Source organism: Oncorhynchus keta, chromosome 6, assembly GCF_023373465.1.
Source record: "Oncorhynchus keta strain PuntledgeMale-10-30-2019 chromosome 6, Oket_V2, whole genome shotgun sequence".
Taxonomy (NCBI): Eukaryota; Metazoa; Chordata; class Actinopteri; order Salmoniformes; family Salmonidae; genus Oncorhynchus; species Oncorhynchus keta.
The window spans coordinates 7,743,438-7,763,619 of NC_068426.1; the positions used below are offsets into that span (position 1 = coordinate 7,743,438).

The following is a 20,182-nucleotide window of genomic DNA, read 5'->3' on the forward strand; positions in this document are numbered from 1 at the left end:
ATGAGATATTTCTGCATTTCATTTTTAATAAATGTGCAAAAATGTCTAAAAACACATTTTCACTTTGTCATTATGGGATATTGTGATGTCATTATGGGGTATTGTGATGTTATTATGGGGTATTGTGATGTCATTATGGGATCATGTGTGTAGATGGGTGAGAAAACATCTATTTAGTCCATTTTGAATTCAGGCTGTAACACAACATGTAGAACAAGTCCAGAGTTATGAATACTTTCTGAAAGCACTGTAAGTATTACTGTACCTGTAGCATTGATTCCAGTCTTATAGATGGAGTAGAACATGGAGGAGTAGGAGAACACGATCACCAGGAAGGCTACCAGGTTCAGACCTATGGACACACACACACACACACACACACACACACACACACACACACACACACACACACACACACACACACACACACACACACACACACACACACACACACACACACACACACACACACACACACAGTGCAGAATAAACACATGCACACACACACACACACACTCTTTATAGGAGAACACTGTTAACAGGAATGCTGACAGGTTCAGACCCATAGAGAGAGATTTGAGATATTTTTATACAAACCCTTTAATTGCACAATTTAGAGAGAGCAAGGGAGAAGGAGAGAGAGAGAGAGAGAGAGAGAGAGAGAGAGAGAGAGAGAGAGAGAGAGAGAGAGAGAGAGAGAGAGAGAGAGAGAGAGAGAGAGAGAGAGAGAGAGAGGGAGGGAGGGAGGGAGGGAGGGAGGGAGGGAGGGAGGGAGGGAGGGAGGGAGGGAGGGAGGGAGGGAGAGGGAGAGGGAGAGACAGAGAGACACATGTGCATGAGAGAAATCCATGCAGGCTGGCTGGCTGGCACACACACACACACACACACACACACACACACACACACACACACACACACACACACACACACACACACACACACACACACACACACACACCGTACCAAGGAATATTCCGATAGAGTATCCTTTAGCAGTGGGTTTCTCCTGTCTGTCAGAGTGTAGGGGGAAGCAGACCCCATTACGACCATAGTAGTTCCCAAACAGATCGTCGTTCAGCAAGGGAACCACAGCGATGATGAACCCCAGCACCCAGATAGACACTAGCACCACCTGGTGGGTAGAGATGGTACAACATACTGTCTATCGGCCCCTTAGCACAGTATTCACATCTTACCCTAGAGGTCCAGACTACTGCTGGTTTTCTGTTCTACCTGATAAAGTGTCCCAGGTCAAAGCAGTTAACCCACTGTTCCCATTGGGTTGTCTTTGTAAATAAGAAATTCTTCTTATCCTACTTGCCTAGTTAAATAGAAAATGTTTTTTTTTTTTTACATTGGATAAAAGTAGAGACTCAGAGGTAGAAAATGCCATATCACACATTACAGTTGAGGGACAATTGGAACGAAATTCTGCTTTGAAAATTTGATAACTTTGTAACCCCACTTTTGAGAAAATGGCCCTTGAGTGTGATACTGGAGAGCTCTTCTTTGTCTACACCCATTCAGCATAATTTACACCCTCTTAAGCTTAAGCCCCCACCCAAGCTCTGTCCATTTTATTTATGCTAGGAACCTCTAGATGGCTTGTGTACACTGTAACCTCACTTTTGAGAAAATGGCCTTTGAATGTTTTAGTACCTACTGGAGAGCTCTTCTTTGTCTACACCCATTCAGCATAATTTACACCCTCTTAAGCTTAAGCCCCCAGAGAAAATGGCCTTTGAATGTTTTAGTACCTACTCTGTTCTTTGTCTACACCCATTCAGCATCGTTCACACCCTTTGTCTAGCCCCACCCATTCAGCATCGTTCACACCCTCTTAAGCCTTAGCCCCACCCATTCAGCATCGTTCACACCCTCTTAATCCTTATCCCCGCCCATCTCTTTAAGGATTCACATGTGAGGACATGTGCTAAACAGAGTGAGTACAGTAGTGTGCTGAACAACCAAAGATTTCATGCCCAAAGGTTTATACGACGTCTATCGACATGTCTGTAGACAGTTGTCGTAGTGACATCATGAACATTCTATTGACGTCTGACATCAAACTTGTCGTTATGAAAAAGCATAAACACAAAAACAACAGGCTGCATGACATCAGCAGCCCGATGGTCCAAAACATCATAACTGGTGGATTTTAGCACCAATAAGTCCATTTATTTCAAAATGAATTTAGTATATGTCAATCTAGTAAAACAGGCAACTAAAAGCAACTTTCTAAACAATGGTTTGGTTAGTTTCTAGCTTGTTAGCTAGCTAGTTAGCGATCGTTAAGTTAGCTGGCTAGCCAATTCAAATAATGACTGTATCATATAGCTGACAGCATCTTAACTTTAGCAAAGTTGATTCATTATTACAGGAAAATAAACTCACAACAAGTTCATTATTTACCAGTTTACGGAGGTGCTATCCTCAGATAATAGCATAATTTGCTTTCACCGAAAATCTTTTTTGAAATATGACATGTTGGCTGGATTCAAAACAAGTGTAGCTTTAATTTGCTATCTTGCATGTGTGATTTAACGAAAGTTTGATTTTCATAGTAATTTATTTGAATTTGGCGCTCTGCATTTTCACTGGCTTTTGGCCAGAGAGGTTTAAGGTACATGTTTCTTATTAAGGTACATGTTCCAGAAAGCATTTCTGCCAAATTTTGCCGCATTTTGATAAAAAAAAATCATGTTTACGTTGAAATGCATGTCTTGTGAAGTAGTGATGCTCGACATATACCTAGTTTCCTGAAACGAGTCACAGATAGATCAACATAATGGCCACAGATGGTGCAGCAGTGCTTGTGTATAAAGTCACCAGCTGACAGACTCAGTCTGTAGTTTACCTGGTAATCAGATATACAGTATAACCTGATATAGCAGATTAAGTAGTTTGTCCTGTTGAAGGAGGGCACAAGTAACGTCATAAGCAGGCATAGTGTGACTCACCACAGTCTGTAGTTTACCAGGTCTCAGGTGGCTGAAGGGAAACACTATGACCAGGAACTTCTCCATAGTCAGGTAGGTCAGCAGCAGAACTGATACCTGGAAGACAGCACCACAGTTACAAACATACACTTTGTCTCTGTCTCTGTCTCTGTCTCTGTCTCTCAACAGTCAGGTAGGTGAACAACAAAACTGATATCTGTAACATGCAGTATTACAGTTACAAACACACACTCTGTCTCAGTGTCTCTCGCTCTTCCTTGTCAGATAGATCAGAAACAGAAATGATACCTGCAGATACAGCATTACAAGAGGTCAAGACAACTGATTCCTGTAGTAGAACAGTGGACTCTGTAGTAGAACAGTGGACTCTGTAGTAGAACAGTGGACTGGCACTCTGTTTCTACTTTCTTGCCGACTATGGAATTGCCCTGCCAAACAGACCGGGACCTAATGAGTGACAATGATTTGGCATGATGGCACAAACAGACTGGGACTACAAGAACATCGTGATCCTCCAGACTTCTTCAGGGGAAACAGCTTGGGCTGCCAGTTTTGTGCGTCCCAACTGGCACACCACATTGCACCCTAAAGTAGTGCACTACATTGAGGGTAGGTTACCCTTTGGAACACTTCCTCAGACAGAAATTTATTGGGAGAGAAAATATATTCAGGACATTGTGAGTTAGCCTGCAGACAGGACATGACGTTCTGGAAGAATCAGAACGAGAGCAGAGAAATATATAAAAAATTCACTCCGGGATTCTTAATTTATGGTCTATAATTTGACACCAATAACTATACTCATTATTCTCATTGTACCTCTGAGGACTTTCTCTCCATCCACAGGCGTGTCTGTGTGTACGCGCGTGTTAATTCACCTCTGAGGAGAGCATAGCCAGGAATCCGATGGTTCGACATTCCACACTCTCCATCCACAGGAGAGCGTTCCGATTGTACTCCCCTCGGAACTTCACGTCAAACACACCAACAAAGAACAGGTACACACCCATCAGACAGTCTGCACCTGGGGAGAGAGAGAGAGAGAGAGAGAACTCTAATACATTCTCACTGACTGTATCATTTTTGCCATGGGTTCAAAGAGTTCAAGATTGTATCTGGGTACTTTGTCTTGTGTTGCGAGAGAGACGGTGAGAAAGAGAATAAGAAATCAAAAAGGAAATAATCTTAACAGAGAAAAATGTCCTCCTTTTTGCTAGCTATATCCCCCCACTAGAATCCCCATACTTTAATGAAGACATATTCTCTATCCTAAAGGGTGATCATGTCTATGCCCAGGGACATGTACTAGTATATGGTGTTGGATTCTGGATTAAATATGACAGAATAAACTTTCGTTAAGCTTTTTTTTTTTACTCTGAGAATTAGAACCTAACAATAGCGACCTAAATGTCAGAGCTGGACAAGAACCTGACACCCTCAGCACACAGAGGGACAAGCACCTACCTGGAGGTGACAGCATTCCCTCCCAAATTTACCACAAAACAACCAACAAGAAAATGGGTCACAACTCTTGCAGCTATGTCACATGCAGGGTCTGTACATAGTCAATGGTAGGCTTTGAAGGGGACCCCTATGGTAGGTACACCTATAGCTCTGTTACATCCTGGGTATGTACATAGTCAATGGTAGGCTTTGAAGGGGACTCCTATGGTAGGTACACCTATAGCTCTGTTACATCCTGGGTATGTACATAGTCAATGGTAGGCTTTGAAGGGGACTCCTATGGTAGGTACACCTATAGCTCTGTTACATCCTGGGTATGTACATAGTCAATGGTAGGCTTCGAGGGGACTCCTATGGTAGGTACACCTATAGCTCTGTTACATCCTGGGTATGTACATAGTCAATGGTAGGCTTCGAGGGGACTCCTATGGTAGGTACACCTATAGCGCTGTTACATCCTGGGTATGTACATAGTCAATGGAAGGCTTCGAGGGGACTCCTATAGTAGGTACACCTATAGCTCTGTTACATCCTGGGTATGTACATAGTCAATGGTAGGCTTAGAGGGGACTCCTATGGTAGGTACACCTATAGCTCTGTTACATCCTGGGTATGTACATAGTCAATGGTAGGCTTTGAAGGGGACTCCTATGGTAGGTACACCTATAGCTCTGTTACATCCTGGGTATGTACATAGTCAATGGTAGGCTTTGAAGGGGACTCCTATGGTAGGTACACCTATAGCTCTGTTACATCCTGGGTATGTACATAGTCAATGGTAGGCTTCTAGGGGACTCCTATGGTCGGTACACCTATAGCTCTGTTACATCCTGGGTATGTACATAGTCAATGGTAGGCTTCCAGGGGACTCCTATGGTAGATACACCTATAGCTATGTTAGACTGCTTTATCACTGACCTCAACCCGGAGTCTCTCAGAGCGTTCACAGTCAGCCCACTGACACCCCTATCAGATCACAGTAAAATCAGTCTACTTGAACAAAGCAATACTCAATCATGAGGCATCAAAGCCAAAGGAACTGAATAATAATAAGAAACTATCGGGCAACAATAAATCCAATCCTTCTAGACAATTTCCTGGACATAATGGTTTCACTGCAATACAGAAGGTGTAAACTTGCATGTAGAAAGCCTAAACTTTTTATTTGACCTCTCAGCTTTCTTAACAAATCAATAAATTTCAAGCAGACAACCAAAAAAATGTATTACAACATTTGGCAAATGGTTTGAGGAGGAATGCAAAACCGTAAGAAAGAAATTGAGCAACCTGTCCAACCAAAAACAGAAAACCCAGTAAACCTGAGTCTACACCTTCACTATGGTGAATTACTAAAACAATACAGAAATACTCCGCGGAAAAAGAAGGAACAGCACGTCAGAGATCAGCTCAATGTAATTGAAGAATCGATAGAATCTAACGACTTCTGGGAACATTGGAACACATTAAACAAACAAACATAAATATCTATCCAAAATGGAGATGTGTGGATAAACCACTTCTCCAATCTTTTTGGCTCTATAACAAAGAACAAACAGCAAAAACATTTACATGATCATTTACATGATCAAATACCAAATGTTAGAATCAGCTATTAAAGTCTACCAGAACCCACTAGATTCTCCAATTACATTGAACTACAGGACAAAATACAAACCCTCCAACCCAAAAAGGCCTGTGGTGTTGATGGTATCCAAAATTAAATGATAAAATATACAGACCACAAATTTAAATTGGCTATACTTTAACATCATCCTCAGGTCTGGCATATTCCCCAATATTTGGAACCACGTACTGATCACCCCAATCCACAAAAGTGGAGAGAAATTCGACCCCAATAATTACTGTGGGATATATCAACAGCAACCTTGGGAAAATCCTCTGCATTATCATTAACAGCAAACTCCTATGTTTCCTCAGTGAAAACAACGTCCTGAGCAAATGTCAAATTGGGTTTTAACCGACTTACCGTACAAAAGACCACATATTTACCTTGCACCCTAATTGACAAACAAACAAACCAAAACAAAAGTAAAGTATTCTCCTGCTTTGCAGAACTCAATATGACATGAAGGTCTACTATATAAATTGATGGAAAGCGATGTTGGGGTAAAACATACAACATTATAAAATCCATGTACACAAACAACAAGTGTGCTGGTAAAACACACAGATTTTTTTCCTCGGGGTCATGGGTTGAGACAGGGATGCAGCTTGAGCCCCACCCTCTTCAACATACTGTGCCTACAGAAATTCTACACCCCCTTGAATATTTTTTCACATTTTGCTGCCGTAAAATGTAATTTTACAGATCTACAGAAAGAAAGTTGTAGATTATACATTTTCCAAATGAAGGAAAACACAAAAAGAACCTTCTCCACATTTTTTCAAAATGTAAGAAAGTTGTGTCTTGATTAGGGATTATCACATTTTCCAAATGAAGTCTTGAAATCACCAACAACAAAATCATCAACCCTCTTTTCAAAGATGTCTTGATTAGGGATCATCATCACACCTCTTTTCACATGAATACTTGATGTCTTGATTAGGGATCATCATCACACCTCTTTTCACATGAATACTTGATGTCTTGATTAGGGATCATCATCACACCTCTTTTCACATGGATACTTGATGTCTTGATTAGGGATCATCACACCTCTTTTTCACATGATCATCACACCTCTTTTCACATGGATACTTGATGTCTTGATTAGGGATCATCATCACACCTCTTTTTCACATGAATACTTGATTAAAGCACCTTTGGCAGCCATTACAGCAAACATTTGGAATAATATTCTACCAACTTTGCACTACTCTTAGGACAACCTATATTCATTGTTTTCGTCAAAATTGCTCAAGCCTGTTAAATTTGTTTGGGAATCGTTGATGGACAGCAATATTCAAACTTTGTCTCTGATTTTCAAGCTAATTTAAGTCAGGACTGAAGCTAGACCCCTCAGGAACACCCAACAACACTCGGAAAGCCAGTCTGGTTTATATTTGCATTAACATTTGTGTAATTGTCCCATAGAAAAATACAACTTTAGCTAAGGGTTAGGTTTTCAGAAGACTGAGGTGGGGTTTTTTGTAACTTTTGACCTTTTACATTTAATCAGTTCATATTTCTTCTGATCGTGACAAACTCTCCATTTTCTTGTCCCGAAGCTACTCCTCCTTGTCTTGGCTGTGTGCATAGGGTCGTTGTCCTGTTGGAAGGTGAACATTTGCCCCATTCTGAGGTCCTGAGCAGTCTGGAGCAGGTTTTCATCAAGGATCTCTGTACTTTGCTCTGTTCATCTTTGCCGTGATCCTGACTATTCTCCAAGTCCCTGAGGCTGAAAAACATCCCTATAGCATGATGCTGCCACCAACATGCTTTACTGTAGGGATGGTGCCAGGTTTCCTCCAGATGTGACACTTAGTATTCAGGCCAAAGCGTTCAAGCTTGGTTTCATCAGTCCAGAGAATCTTGTTTCTCATAGTCAGAGTCCATTAGGTTCCTTTTGGCAAACTCCAAGCAGGCTGTCATGTGCCTTTTACTGAGGAGTGGCTTCAATCTGGCCACTCTACCATAAAGGCCTGATTGGTGGAGTGCTGGTTTGCCAACTACACAGAGGAGCTCTGGAGCTCTGTCAGAGTGACCTCCCTGACCAAGGCCCTTCTCCCCCCAGTGCTCAGTTTGGCTCCAGGAAGAGTCCAAACTTCTTCCATTTAAGAATGAGGCCACTGTGTTCATGGGGACATTCAATGCTGCAGAAATGTTTTGGTACTCTTCCCCAGATCTGTGCCTCAACACAATCTTGTCTCGGAGCTCTACGGACAATTCCTTCGACCTCATGGCTTGGTTTTTGCTCTGACATGCACTGTCAACTGTGGGACCTTACATAGACAGGTGTGTGCTTTTCCAAATCATGTCCAATCAAATTAATTTACAACAAGGTGGACCCCAATCAAGTTGTAGAAACATCTCAAGGATGATCAATGGAAACAGGATGCACCTGAGCTTAAAGTCTTATAGCAAAGGGTCTAAATATTTACGTAAATACGATATTTATGTTTTTTATTTTTTAATAAAATAGCCACGCATTTTTGCTTTGTCATTTTTGGGTATTGTGTGTAGATTGACTAGGAAAAAAAACAATTGAATCCATTTTAGAATAAGCCTCTAATGTAACAAAATGTGGAAAAAGGGAAGTGGTCAGACTGCTTTCCGAATGTCAATGAGTTGACAAGGGCACTAGAACAGTCTGCAGCACCCAGCCTCACCCTACTAGAATCTGAAGTCAAATGTCTACTGTTCGCTGATGATCTGGTGCTTCTGACGCCAACAAAGGAGGGCCTACTGCACCTAGATTGTCTGCACAGATTCTGTAAGACCTGGGCATTGACAGTGAATCTCAGTCATACAGAAATAATGATGTTGCAGCTACCGGAACAAGCACTACAAATTCCATCTAGACACACCGCCGCCTTAGAGCACATCAGCACCACAGGTAAATTCCACACAGCTGTAAATGATCTGAGAGACAAGGCAAGAAGGGCCTTCTACGCAATCAAAAGGAACATAGAATTCAACATCCCAAATAGAATCTGGATAAAAATACTTGAATCAGTTCTAGAACCCTTTCCCTTTATGGTTGTGAGGTCTGGGGTCCCCTCACCAACCAAAACAAACACCAAATTGAAACTCTGCTTTTGAGCAAAAACATATTCTGTGTACAACATTATCCACCAAATAATACAAGCAGAGCAGAACTACCTAAAAGGAAGCAATTCTCATACCTTCCATAACAAAGCCATGGCCTACAGAGAGGTGAATCTGGAGAAGAGTCCCCCTCAGCCAGCTGGTCCTGGGGCTCTGTTCAACAAACACAAACAGACCCCACAGAACCCCAGGACAGCAAAACAATTATAACCAGCCAAATCACGAGAAAACAAAAAGAGAACGTCCGGACACAATTTTTAAACAGAGAAAACTGGAATGCTATTTGGCTCTAAACAGACAGTACATATTCGCCAAATTCTTGACCACTGTGACTGACCCAAAATTAAGAAAAGCTTTGACTATGTACAAACTCAATGACCATAGCCCTTGCTATTGAGAGAGGTCGCCATAGGCAGAACTTGCTCTCGAGGGAAGACTGGCTATATGCCCACTGCCCACAAAATGAGGTGGAAACCGAGCTGCACTTCCTAACTGCCTGCCAAATGTATAACCATATTAGAGAGACATGTTTCTCTCAGATTACACAGACACACAAATAATTAGGAAATAAATCAAATTTTGACAAACTTCCATACCAATTAGGTGAAATACCACAGTGTGTCATCACAGCAGAAAGATTTGTGACCTGTTGCCACAAGAAAAGGGCAACCAGTGAAGAACAAACAACATTGTAAATACAACCCATATTTATGCTTATTTTATTTATTTATTAACCCATTTGTTTATTTATTTTCCCTTTCATTCTTCAACTATTTGCTTATTGTTACAACACTGTACATAAACCAAATATATAACATTTGAAATGTCTCTATTCTTTAGAAACTTTTGTGTGTAATGTTTACTGTTAATTTCTGATTGGTTATTTTACTTTTGTTTATTGTCTATTTCAGTTGCATTGGCAATGTAAACATACACCACCCCCGTTCACAAAAAATGGTTCGCTCCTATAGACAGTGAGTCACGTGACCGTGGCTTGCTATATAAAGCATAGAGACGGGCATCAAGGCATTCAGTTACTGTTCAATTGAATGTTAGAACGGGCAAAACGAGTGACCTAAGCAACTTTGATCATGGTATGATGGTCGGTGCCAGGCTCGCCAGTTCCAGTATCTCCGAAACGGCCGGTCTCCCGGGATTTTCACGCACCATAATATTTAGGGTTTACCGAGAATGGTGAAGAAGAAAAGAAAGAGCATCCAGTCAGCGGCAGTCCTGTGGGCGAAACCAGCTCGTTGATGAGAGGTGTCGAAGGGGAATAGCAAGCTAACAGGCGGGCCACAAACAGTCAAATAACGGCGCAGTACAACAATGGTGTGCAGAATGGTCGGTCTTCGTCACGGATGGACAATTGCAGCAGACGACCACACTGGGTTCCATTCCAACCAGTTAAAAACAACAAGAAGTGACACCAGTGGGCAGGCGATTCCCAACACTGGACAATTGAGGAGTAGAAAACATTGCCTAGTCTGATGAATCCCATTTCCTGTTGTGTCGTGCTGATGGCAGAGTCAGGATTTGGTGTAAGCAGCGTGAGTCCATGGCCCCATCCTGCCTGGTGGCGGTGGTGGAATGTAGTGGGGAATGTTTTCCTGGAACACGTTAGGTCCCTTGATACCAATTGAGCAACATTTCCATTCCAGAAGAACCGGTACGAGACGGTGTGGCTGAGTATATATGTTTCCCAAGCCAATAAAGCACTTTGGATATAATTTAATTGAGAGAGGGTGACAGAGAGAAAGATAAATAGAGGTTGGATTAGCAGCCAGGTTGCTCTAAATCAACTTTGAAATTCAATTTCCAGCCAGGTCCCCAGGAGGTCGGGAGATGCCACCACTAGGGACAAAGGTGAGCGCTATTACATTCAAGTAGGCTGGGTTTTGCTCGGGTGTTGTGGACGGAAGGGTGTAAAGCAGTGGTGTAAAGTACTTAAGTAAAAACAATGTAAAGTACTACTTAAGTCGTTTTTTGGGGAGGTAGTTGTATTGTACTTTACTATTTATATATTTTTTGCCAACTTCACTCCACTAATGAAAATAATGTACTTTTTACTCCATACATTTTCCCTGACACCCATTTTGAGAGAAAAAAATGGTCCGATTCACACACTTATCAAGAGAGCATCCTTGCTCATCCCTACTGCCTCTGATCTGGTGGACTCGCTAAACACAAATGCTTAGTTTGTAAATTATGTCTGAGTGTTAGATTGTGCCCTTGGCGATCCGTCAATAATTAATTTTTTTTTTAAATGGTGCTGTCTGGTTAAAATAAAACATTTGAAATGGTTAATGCATGAACTTTTTTTTTTGGGGGGGGGGGGCACTTTCATTTACCTTTAATAGTTTTGTATATTTCAAACCAAATACTTTTAGACTTTTACTCAAGTAGTATTTTACTGGGTGACTCACTTTTACTTGAGTCATTTTCTATTTAGGTATCTTTACTTGTACTCAAGTATGACAATTGAGTACTTTTTCCACCACTGAGCGTAAGCCACGGGCTCCGGGTCCATGGGAAGTGGTGTAAAATAACAAAGTACAAATACTGAAGTTTTTTTTGGGGGGGTATCTGTACTTTACTATTTATATTTCTGTTGACTTTGACTTCATTACATGAAAAAAGTATACATTTCCTCCCATACATTTCCCCCGACACCTTCATGACTCGCAAACAAAATCAAATCAATCTGAAGATAGAAGAAAACAACAAATCATGTTGGAAAAAAGAATCAAGCAACATTGGCGAGTAGACACACTCATGGGTGAACTTGTTTTGCAAGGCAGTAGGTCGACGACATGCAGAGTTGATCCAATCTTCATCAGTTTGGGCAAATCCAAGGGTCCTAAAGTGTAAACCTCCCAACCCCACCAGGAGCCTATCACTTGCAAAATATTCATCCACTCAGCAGCACTTTGCCCAAGTGTGTCCGAAATTGCACAAGCATGTCTGACATCGCTCTACCACCACCTCCTGACGAGGACGAACACCCTTGGCCGTATCTAAAATAAATGTTTTCTTTTCTCGGGAATGAAGGATTCATCCTACCGGATGAAATGTCTGTTATGTTTACCGAAAGTTCAGGAAATACTAGTGTTCGAGAACTCGCCGTCTAACATAAAAACACATTGAGGTAACGTTAAGCCTACTGTTAGCTTACTAGCTAGCTAGAATAACATTAGCATTCTAATTTGCATGCTAGCTAACATTAGCTAACCCACATTTGCTAATGCAGGAAGCAGTATTAGTTGATGCTAGCTAATCCTATACCTAAATAGTTCACGAGCTAGTAGCTACCTACTTTAGCTGGCTAAAATATACCCAGATTCAGAACCTTGTTAGATAACGCAATCTAACTAAACTGACATGGGCTAACTAGCTTGTCGACAAGCTAGCTAACTAGTAGTTTCTGAATCTGGACACATTTTAATCAGCTAACTTTAGTCTAGCCAAATACCTTTTCTCTAAACACCTGGTTATCTATTCCTTGTGTTAGTTGATAAAGTTGTTCTTACCTAGCTAATTACTGTAGACTTAAGTTATTGACGTAACCTACTAGCTAGATCAATTAACTGTAACGGCGTTCTTCGTTTGTAGAAAGAGAGTCGGACCGAAATGCAGCGTGGTGGTTACTCATGACTTTAATAAATGAAGAGCGATACACGAAATAACTTATACAAAAGCAGAACAACCAAACGGAACGTGAAAACCTAATTACAGCCTATCTGGTGAAACTACACAGAGACAGGAACAATCACGCACGAAATACAAAGTGAAACCCAGGCTACCTAAATACGGTTCCCCATCAGAGACAACGAGAATCACCTGACTCTGATTGAGAACCGCCTCAGGCAGCCAAGCCCATACAACACCCCTACTCAGCCGCAATCCCAATAACCACAAAACCCCAATACGAAATACAACAAAACAAACCCATGTCACACCCTGGCCTGACCAAACAATCAACGAAAACACAAAACACTAAGACCAAGGCGTGACATTAACATAGTTTTTTCCTCATTGTGTTAGTTGATAAAGTTGTTCTTACCTAGCTAATTACTGTAGACTTAAGTTATTGACGTAACCTACTAGCTAGATCAATTAACATAGTTTTTTCCACATTGTAATATTAAATGTTGGTCACTCACTTAACTAATGTTTATTAGAATTTTAGAATTAGGATCCTATACCTTAAGTATTTGATGATGGTAGTTATCTAGCTAAGTAACTGTCTTTCACTTTTCTGTTTTTTATTATTTCAGAAAAATAATGTACACCTTCTTAAGAAATATTGATTACTTACAGCAAACACTGAAGAGAAAAGGTGCCCCTGAGACTCCCTCCACCATCAAGCAGAGCACATTACTGAAGACAGTGTCTCAAAAATCCATTGACAAAGCTGTGGTCAAGTATGTGATCCAAGGGCTCCAACAATTCACTATTGAACAAGAACTGTTCAGAGAGTTTGTCCAGGATCTGCCGCCTAACTCTTATCAAGGTTCCACTGTGATCCAGGATTAATGAAGCCTCCAAGGAAATAAAGAAGGCGGTGACTGAGACCATGAGAGGAGTTGACTACATCGTCACCACCACCGACTGCTGGTCTGGCAAAGAAGACGGAGCTTCATTGGTGTTACAGCCCACTGGATAGACCCTGACAGTCTCAACAGATGCTCTGCAACCCTGGCCTGTAAACGGTTGAGAGGATCGCACACCTTTAACTTCTTATGGCTGGGGGCAGTATTGAGTAGCTTGGAGGAATAAGTTGCCCAAAGTAAACGGCCCGCTCCTCAGTCTCAGTTGCCAATATATGCATATCATTATTGGTATTGTATAGAAAACTCTGAAGTTTCTAAAACTGTTTGAATGATGTGTGTGAGTATAACAGAACTCATATGGCAGGCAAAATCCTGAGGAGAAATCCAAACAGGAAGTGGGAATTCTGAGGTTGGTATGTATTCACCACAGTTCCCATTGAAATCCCCTTGAGATATGAATGATTTTGCACTTCCTAGGACTTCCACTAGATGTCAACCGTCTATAGACATTTGAATGAGACTTCTACTGTGTAGTGGGACTGAATGAAAGCAGAATGTATCAGGTGACTGGCAGTCAGCCATTTTCTGATCACGCGCATTCCTCATGGTATCCACTTGCGTTCCATTGCTCATGAAGACACAAAGGAATACTCCGGTTGGAACTTTATTGAAGCTATATGTTAAAAACATCCTAATGATTGATTCTGTGCTTAGTTTGAAATGTTTCTTCGACCTGTAATATAACTTTTGAAGTTTTTGTCCGACGTAACGCTTACCAGAATGAGCATTTAGATATGTATACCAAACGCGCTAACAAAAGGAGGTATTTGGCCATAAATAACGGACATTATCGAACAAAACAAACATAAATTGTGGACCTAGGATTCCTGGAGTGCTTTCTGATGAAGATCATCAAAGTAAGGGAGTATTTATCATGTAATTTCTTGTTTATGTTGAAGCCAACATGGTGGCTATTGTGACTATTTTTCTGATCGCCGTCTCAGATTATTGCATGGTTTGCTTATTCCGTAAAGTTTTTTTGAAATCAGGCACAGCGGTTGCATTAAGGAGAGGTATATCTATAATTCCATATATATAACTTGTATTATCATCTACATTTATGATGAGTATTTATGTGTAATGATGTGGCTATGCAAAATCACTGGATGTTTTTGGAACTAGTGAATGTAACACGCCAATGTAAACTCATATTTGGATAAATATGAACTTTATCAAACAAAACATACATGTATTGTGTAACATGAAGTCCTATGAGTGTCATCTGATGAAGATCATCAAAGGTTGGTGATTAGTTTTATCTCTATTTGTGCTTTTTGTGACTCCTCTCTTTGGCTGGAAAAAATGGCTGTGTTTATTGTCGTTTGGTGGTGACCTAACAATCGTTTGTGGTGATTTTGCTGTAAAGCATATTTCAAATCGGACACTGTGGTGGGATTAACAACAAGATTACCTTTAAAATGGTATGAGATACATGTATGTTTGAGGAATTTTAATTATGAGATTTATGATGTTTTGAATTTTGCGCCCTGCACTTTCACTGGCTGTTGTAATATCATCCCGTTAACAGGATGTCAGCCCAAAGAGGATTTATTAATGTGTTGACAGGCACCCTAAATGACATCCATTCTGATTTTGAATTGTGAGAACAACAACAGACAAAGGTTCCAACTTCTTGAAAGCTCTCCAAGTTTTTTGGAGAAGATGAAAACAACGAGACAGTGGAAGCAGCGAGTGGTGCAGCAGATCAGCCAAGACAGGAAGATGGTTAAGAGGAACAATAGGAGAGTGAAGGAGTGGAGTTTGTTGATGTGGCAATGATCCTGAATGAAGATGATGGATTTCAGTACAAGCTGATGCGCCCGAATGCTACAAGGTGGAACTCCTGAGGATCGTCAAAGACAAAGGAGAGGCGGTCGTCAGAGTTCTCTGCACAGACTTCGAGGTTCCAATGTTAGTAAGGATGATGTATTATTTGGTCATAATTTAAGGTCTTGAATGTTGTCTAAATCGGTTGCAGTGTTTCCTGACCCTTTGCTTGGGGACTTATAACTGTTTCACATGTTGTAGCCATACACTATCATTGATCCATTTAGTCAACTACTCATCCAGCCATTGATTACTGTAGTTGAATCAGGTGAAATGGTTAGTGGTCCCCTTTATATAGGGTTAGGAAACACAGCGTTATTATTATTCACAGGTTCAATCCAGCTGAACTCACCTTCCTCACAGAGTATGCTGCCACCATGAGCCCAGTCGCAAAGGCCCTCAACATCCTGCAGGCTGAAACCAATGTCCAGATGGGGTGGCTACTTCCAACTATCAACCTGCTGATCACAAAACTTGACCGAGTCCCTGAGGTACTGTAAGCCTCTGGCAACTGGGACTGAAGAAGCGCTTCAGCCTCATGTTTCACGAACCTGAGCTTTATCGCAGCTGCATTCCTTCTCCCCCAAAAAATACAAAAAAATAATGTGGACAAAGGATGACGCCACCGTCAGAATGGGTAAGACAACATCTGTAAGCTGTCTCACACCCTTACCTGTCTCAGCTGCCCGTGAAAGGCTGTTCAGCATTGCAGGACTTGTTTTCAGCCCCAGGAGAGCAAGGCTGGATTCCAGAAACTTTGAAAACCAGCCTTTACTGAAGATGAACCGTAAATTCTTCAAGTAATGACAGCTTCACGCAAACAAGCCCAAGGACACAGATGCCTTATGCGCTTTTGTTAATTTATGTTTAAATTCACAAGTTCTAGGTGTCCTTGTTACAAAGACATGACCTGACACCCTGATTTCTAATGCAGTTCCAACAGTGGCGATGTCCTCATGTTCCTACTTGAAAAAAAGATTTCTGTATAGGGTTCTATTATAGGATGTTGTTTCTAAAGCAAAGTGACAGTGATTGTCTTACGTTTACTGGCTATATTCCTTCATTAAGGCATACTTCTATTTTGTCTATAAGAGATGTATTTTGAAGTTGTTGCCTATTTGAGAATCCACATAAAAATAAAAATAAATAATAATCTGAGCTCTTCTTGCATCCGTAAAACTGCGATGGACAATTTACAAGATGATATTATAATACTGTGTATGCATCGAATAGCTATGATGAGTACTCTCTCATCTGTGTCTGTGGGACAGAGTTGGGCCTCTGGAGCTTGAGCTGACAATTGATTGATTTAACTTCAGACTGCATTCCATAGAAAAGATGTGGTCGGTATAACCGAGATAGAGATAGCCTGGAGGAGTAGAACAAAACCCTTATTGTTCCTAATCATCCGAGCATCTGGGAATCTAAGCCCGGTTGGAGATTAAACAACACCAGGTGCAGATAACCACAAGATGAACCCGAGGTGACTTATGATGCCCCCCGATCTGCATGGGAGGGGTGGAACCAGCTATGACTAAGCATTGTTTGATCTACTATATAAGAACTCCGCATTGTCTGTAAGGTTAAGCTCTCGGAGACACACACTTCAGAGTCTGCGGTCGACCAGCTTATTATTAATTAATATTGCAATAATGAATCAATGTTAAATAAAGATTGATTTTTGAATAATTGTCCAAATCTCTCTCAGTATACATGAATTTCCACGACAACTGTTACCTCTCAGAAAAGCTCAAACAAAATAAAAGGTCTGGCTGTTTTTCTTTTTGGATTTATGGCTCTTACGTGTCATTAACTTTTGATACTTAAGTACATTTACCTTAAGGCTATTGTTTTTGATACTTAAGTACATTTACCTTAAGGCTATTGTTTTTGACACTTAAGTACATTTACCGTAAGGCTATTGTTTTTGATACTTAAGTACATTTACCTTAAGGCTATTGTTTTTGATACTTAAGTACATTTACCTTAAGGCTATTGTTTTTGATACTTAAGTACATTTACCTTAAGGCTATTGTTTTTGATACTTAAGTACATTTACCTTAAGGCTATTGTTTTTGATACTTAAGTACATTTACCTTAAGGCTATTGTTTTTGATAGTTAAGTACATTTACCTTAAGGCTATTGTTTTTGATACTTAAGTACATTTACCTTAAGGCTATTGTTTTTGATAGTTAAGTACAATTAATATCAGGTACATTAAGACTTTTACTCAAGTCGTATTCTAATGGGTGACTTTTACTTGAGTCATTTTCCAGTAAGGTATCTTTACTTTTAATCAAATCAGCCAGTGTGATGATGAATATGGGCCTCCAGGCCGAGGAGATGGCTCCGTTTCTTTTAACTACGAGGAGTCCATGTTGGATGAGACTGTTTTTGAGGGTTAAGACTGTATTTTTTATGAAGATTGCAATACAAATCCTGACAGGAAGCGTTGCAATTGGATATAGGCATATAACAGTCATTGATGAATATCAAATGTACATACATGTATCAGTTTGGATTAATTTGGGATACTATTTATGTTTCCATATAGTATCTTAGGTATCAGTTTGGATTAATTTGGGATACTATTTATGTTTCCATATAGTATCTTAGGTATCAGTGTGTATTAATTTGGGATACTATTTATGTTTCCATGTAGTATCTAAGGTATCAGTGTGTATTAATTTGGGATACTATTCATGTTTCCATATAGTATCTTAGGTATCAGTGTGTATTAATTTGGGATACTATTTATGTTTCCATATAGTATCTTAGGTATCAGTGTGTATTAATTTGGGATACTATTTATGTTTCCATATAGTATCTTAGGTATCAGTGTGTATTAATTTGGGATACTATTTATGTTTCCATATAGTATCTTAGGTATCAGTTTGGATTAATTTGGGATACTATTCATGTTTCCATGTAGTATCTTAGGTATCAGTTTGGATTAATTTGGGATACTATTCATGTTTCCATGTAGTATCTTAGGTATCAGTGTGTATTAATTTGGGATACTATTTATGTTTTCATATAGTATCTTAGGTATCAGTGTGTATTAATTTGGGATACTATTTATGTTTCCATATAGTATCTTAGGTATCAGTGTGTATTAATTTGGGATACTATTTATGTTTCCATGTAGTATCTTAGGTATCAGTGTGTATTAATTTGGGATACTATTTATGTTTCCATATAGTATCTTAGGTATCAGTGTGTATTAATTTGGGATACTATTTATGTTTCCATGTAGTATCTTAGGTATCAGTGTGTATTAATTTGGGATACTATTTATGTTTCCATGTAGTATCTTAGGTATCAGTGTGTATTAATTTGGGATACTATTTATGTTTCCATATAGTATCTTAGGTATCAGTGTGTATTAATTTGGGATACTATTTATGTTTCCATGTAGTATCTTAGGTATCAGTGTGTATTAATTTGGGATACTATTTATGTTTCCATGTAGTATCTTAGGTATCAGTGTGTATTAATTTGGGATACTATTTATGTTTCCATGTAGTATCTTAGGTATCAGTGTGTATTAATTTGGGATACTATTTATGTTTCCATATAGTATCTTAGGTATCAGTGTGTATTAATTTGGGATACTATTTATGTTTCCATGTAGTATCTTTGGTATCAGTGTGTATTAATTTGGGATACTATTTATGTTTCCATATAGTATCTTAGGTATCAGTGTGTATTAAATTGGGATACTATTTATGTTTCCATATAGTATCTTAGGTATCAGTGTGTATTAATTTGGGATACTATTTATGTTTCCATATAGTATCTTAGGTATCAGTGTGTATTAATTTGGGATACTATTTATGTTTCCATATAGTATCTTAGGTATCAGTGTGTATTAATTTGGGATACTATTTATGTTTCCATGTAGTATCTTAGGTATCAGTGTGTATTAATTTGGGATACTATTTATGTTTCCATATAGTATCTTAGGTATCAGTGTGTATTAATTTGGGATACTATTTATGTTTCCATGTAGTATCTTAGGTATCAGTGTGTATTAATTTGGGATACTATTTATGTTTCCATGTAGTATCTTAGGTATCAGTGTGTATTAATTTGGGATACTATTTATGTTTCCATATAGTATCTTAGGTATCAGTGTGTATTATTTAGTCATTAAGGGTGGATTGATAAGAGAATATGTTTTACTTGTGTTTTAATAAACGATTAGCATATTACACTCTGAAACCATATGATTGTATGAAATTGATTAAATCAAATCAAATGTATTTGTTACATACACATGGTTATCAGATGTTAATGCAAGTGTAGCGAAATGCTTGTGCTTCTAGTTCCGACAATGCAGTAATAACCAACGAGTAATCTAACCTAACAATTACACAACTACTTACTACCTTATACACACAAGTGTAAAGGGATAAAGAATATGTACATAAAGATATATGAATGGGTGATGGTACAGAACGGCATAGGTACGATGCAGTAGATGGTATAGAGTACAGTATATACATATGAGATGAGTAATGTAGGGCATGTAAACAAAGTGGCATAGTTTAAAGTGGCTAGTGATACATGTATTACATAAAGATGC

General features: G+C 39.6%; 1 protein-coding gene across 1 annotated transcript in view; it reads right to left on the reverse strand.

Moving 5' to 3' along the window:
• Positions 1–20,182, reverse strand: part of LOC118385715 (relaxin receptor 2-like) — a 297,386-nt gene that overhangs the window by 23,536 nt on the left and 253,668 nt on the right. Inside the window, exons 16-19 of the mRNA XM_052520430.1 lie at positions 3,839–3,984; positions 2,961–3,056; positions 964–1,132; positions 266–352 (exon numbers count right to left, since the gene is read on the reverse strand). Coding sequence (XP_052376390.1) covers positions 266–352; positions 964–1,132; positions 2,961–3,056; positions 3,839–3,984 — 498 coding nt within the window. The remainder of the gene's footprint in view (positions 1–265; positions 353–963; positions 1,133–2,960; positions 3,057–3,838; positions 3,985–20,182) is intronic.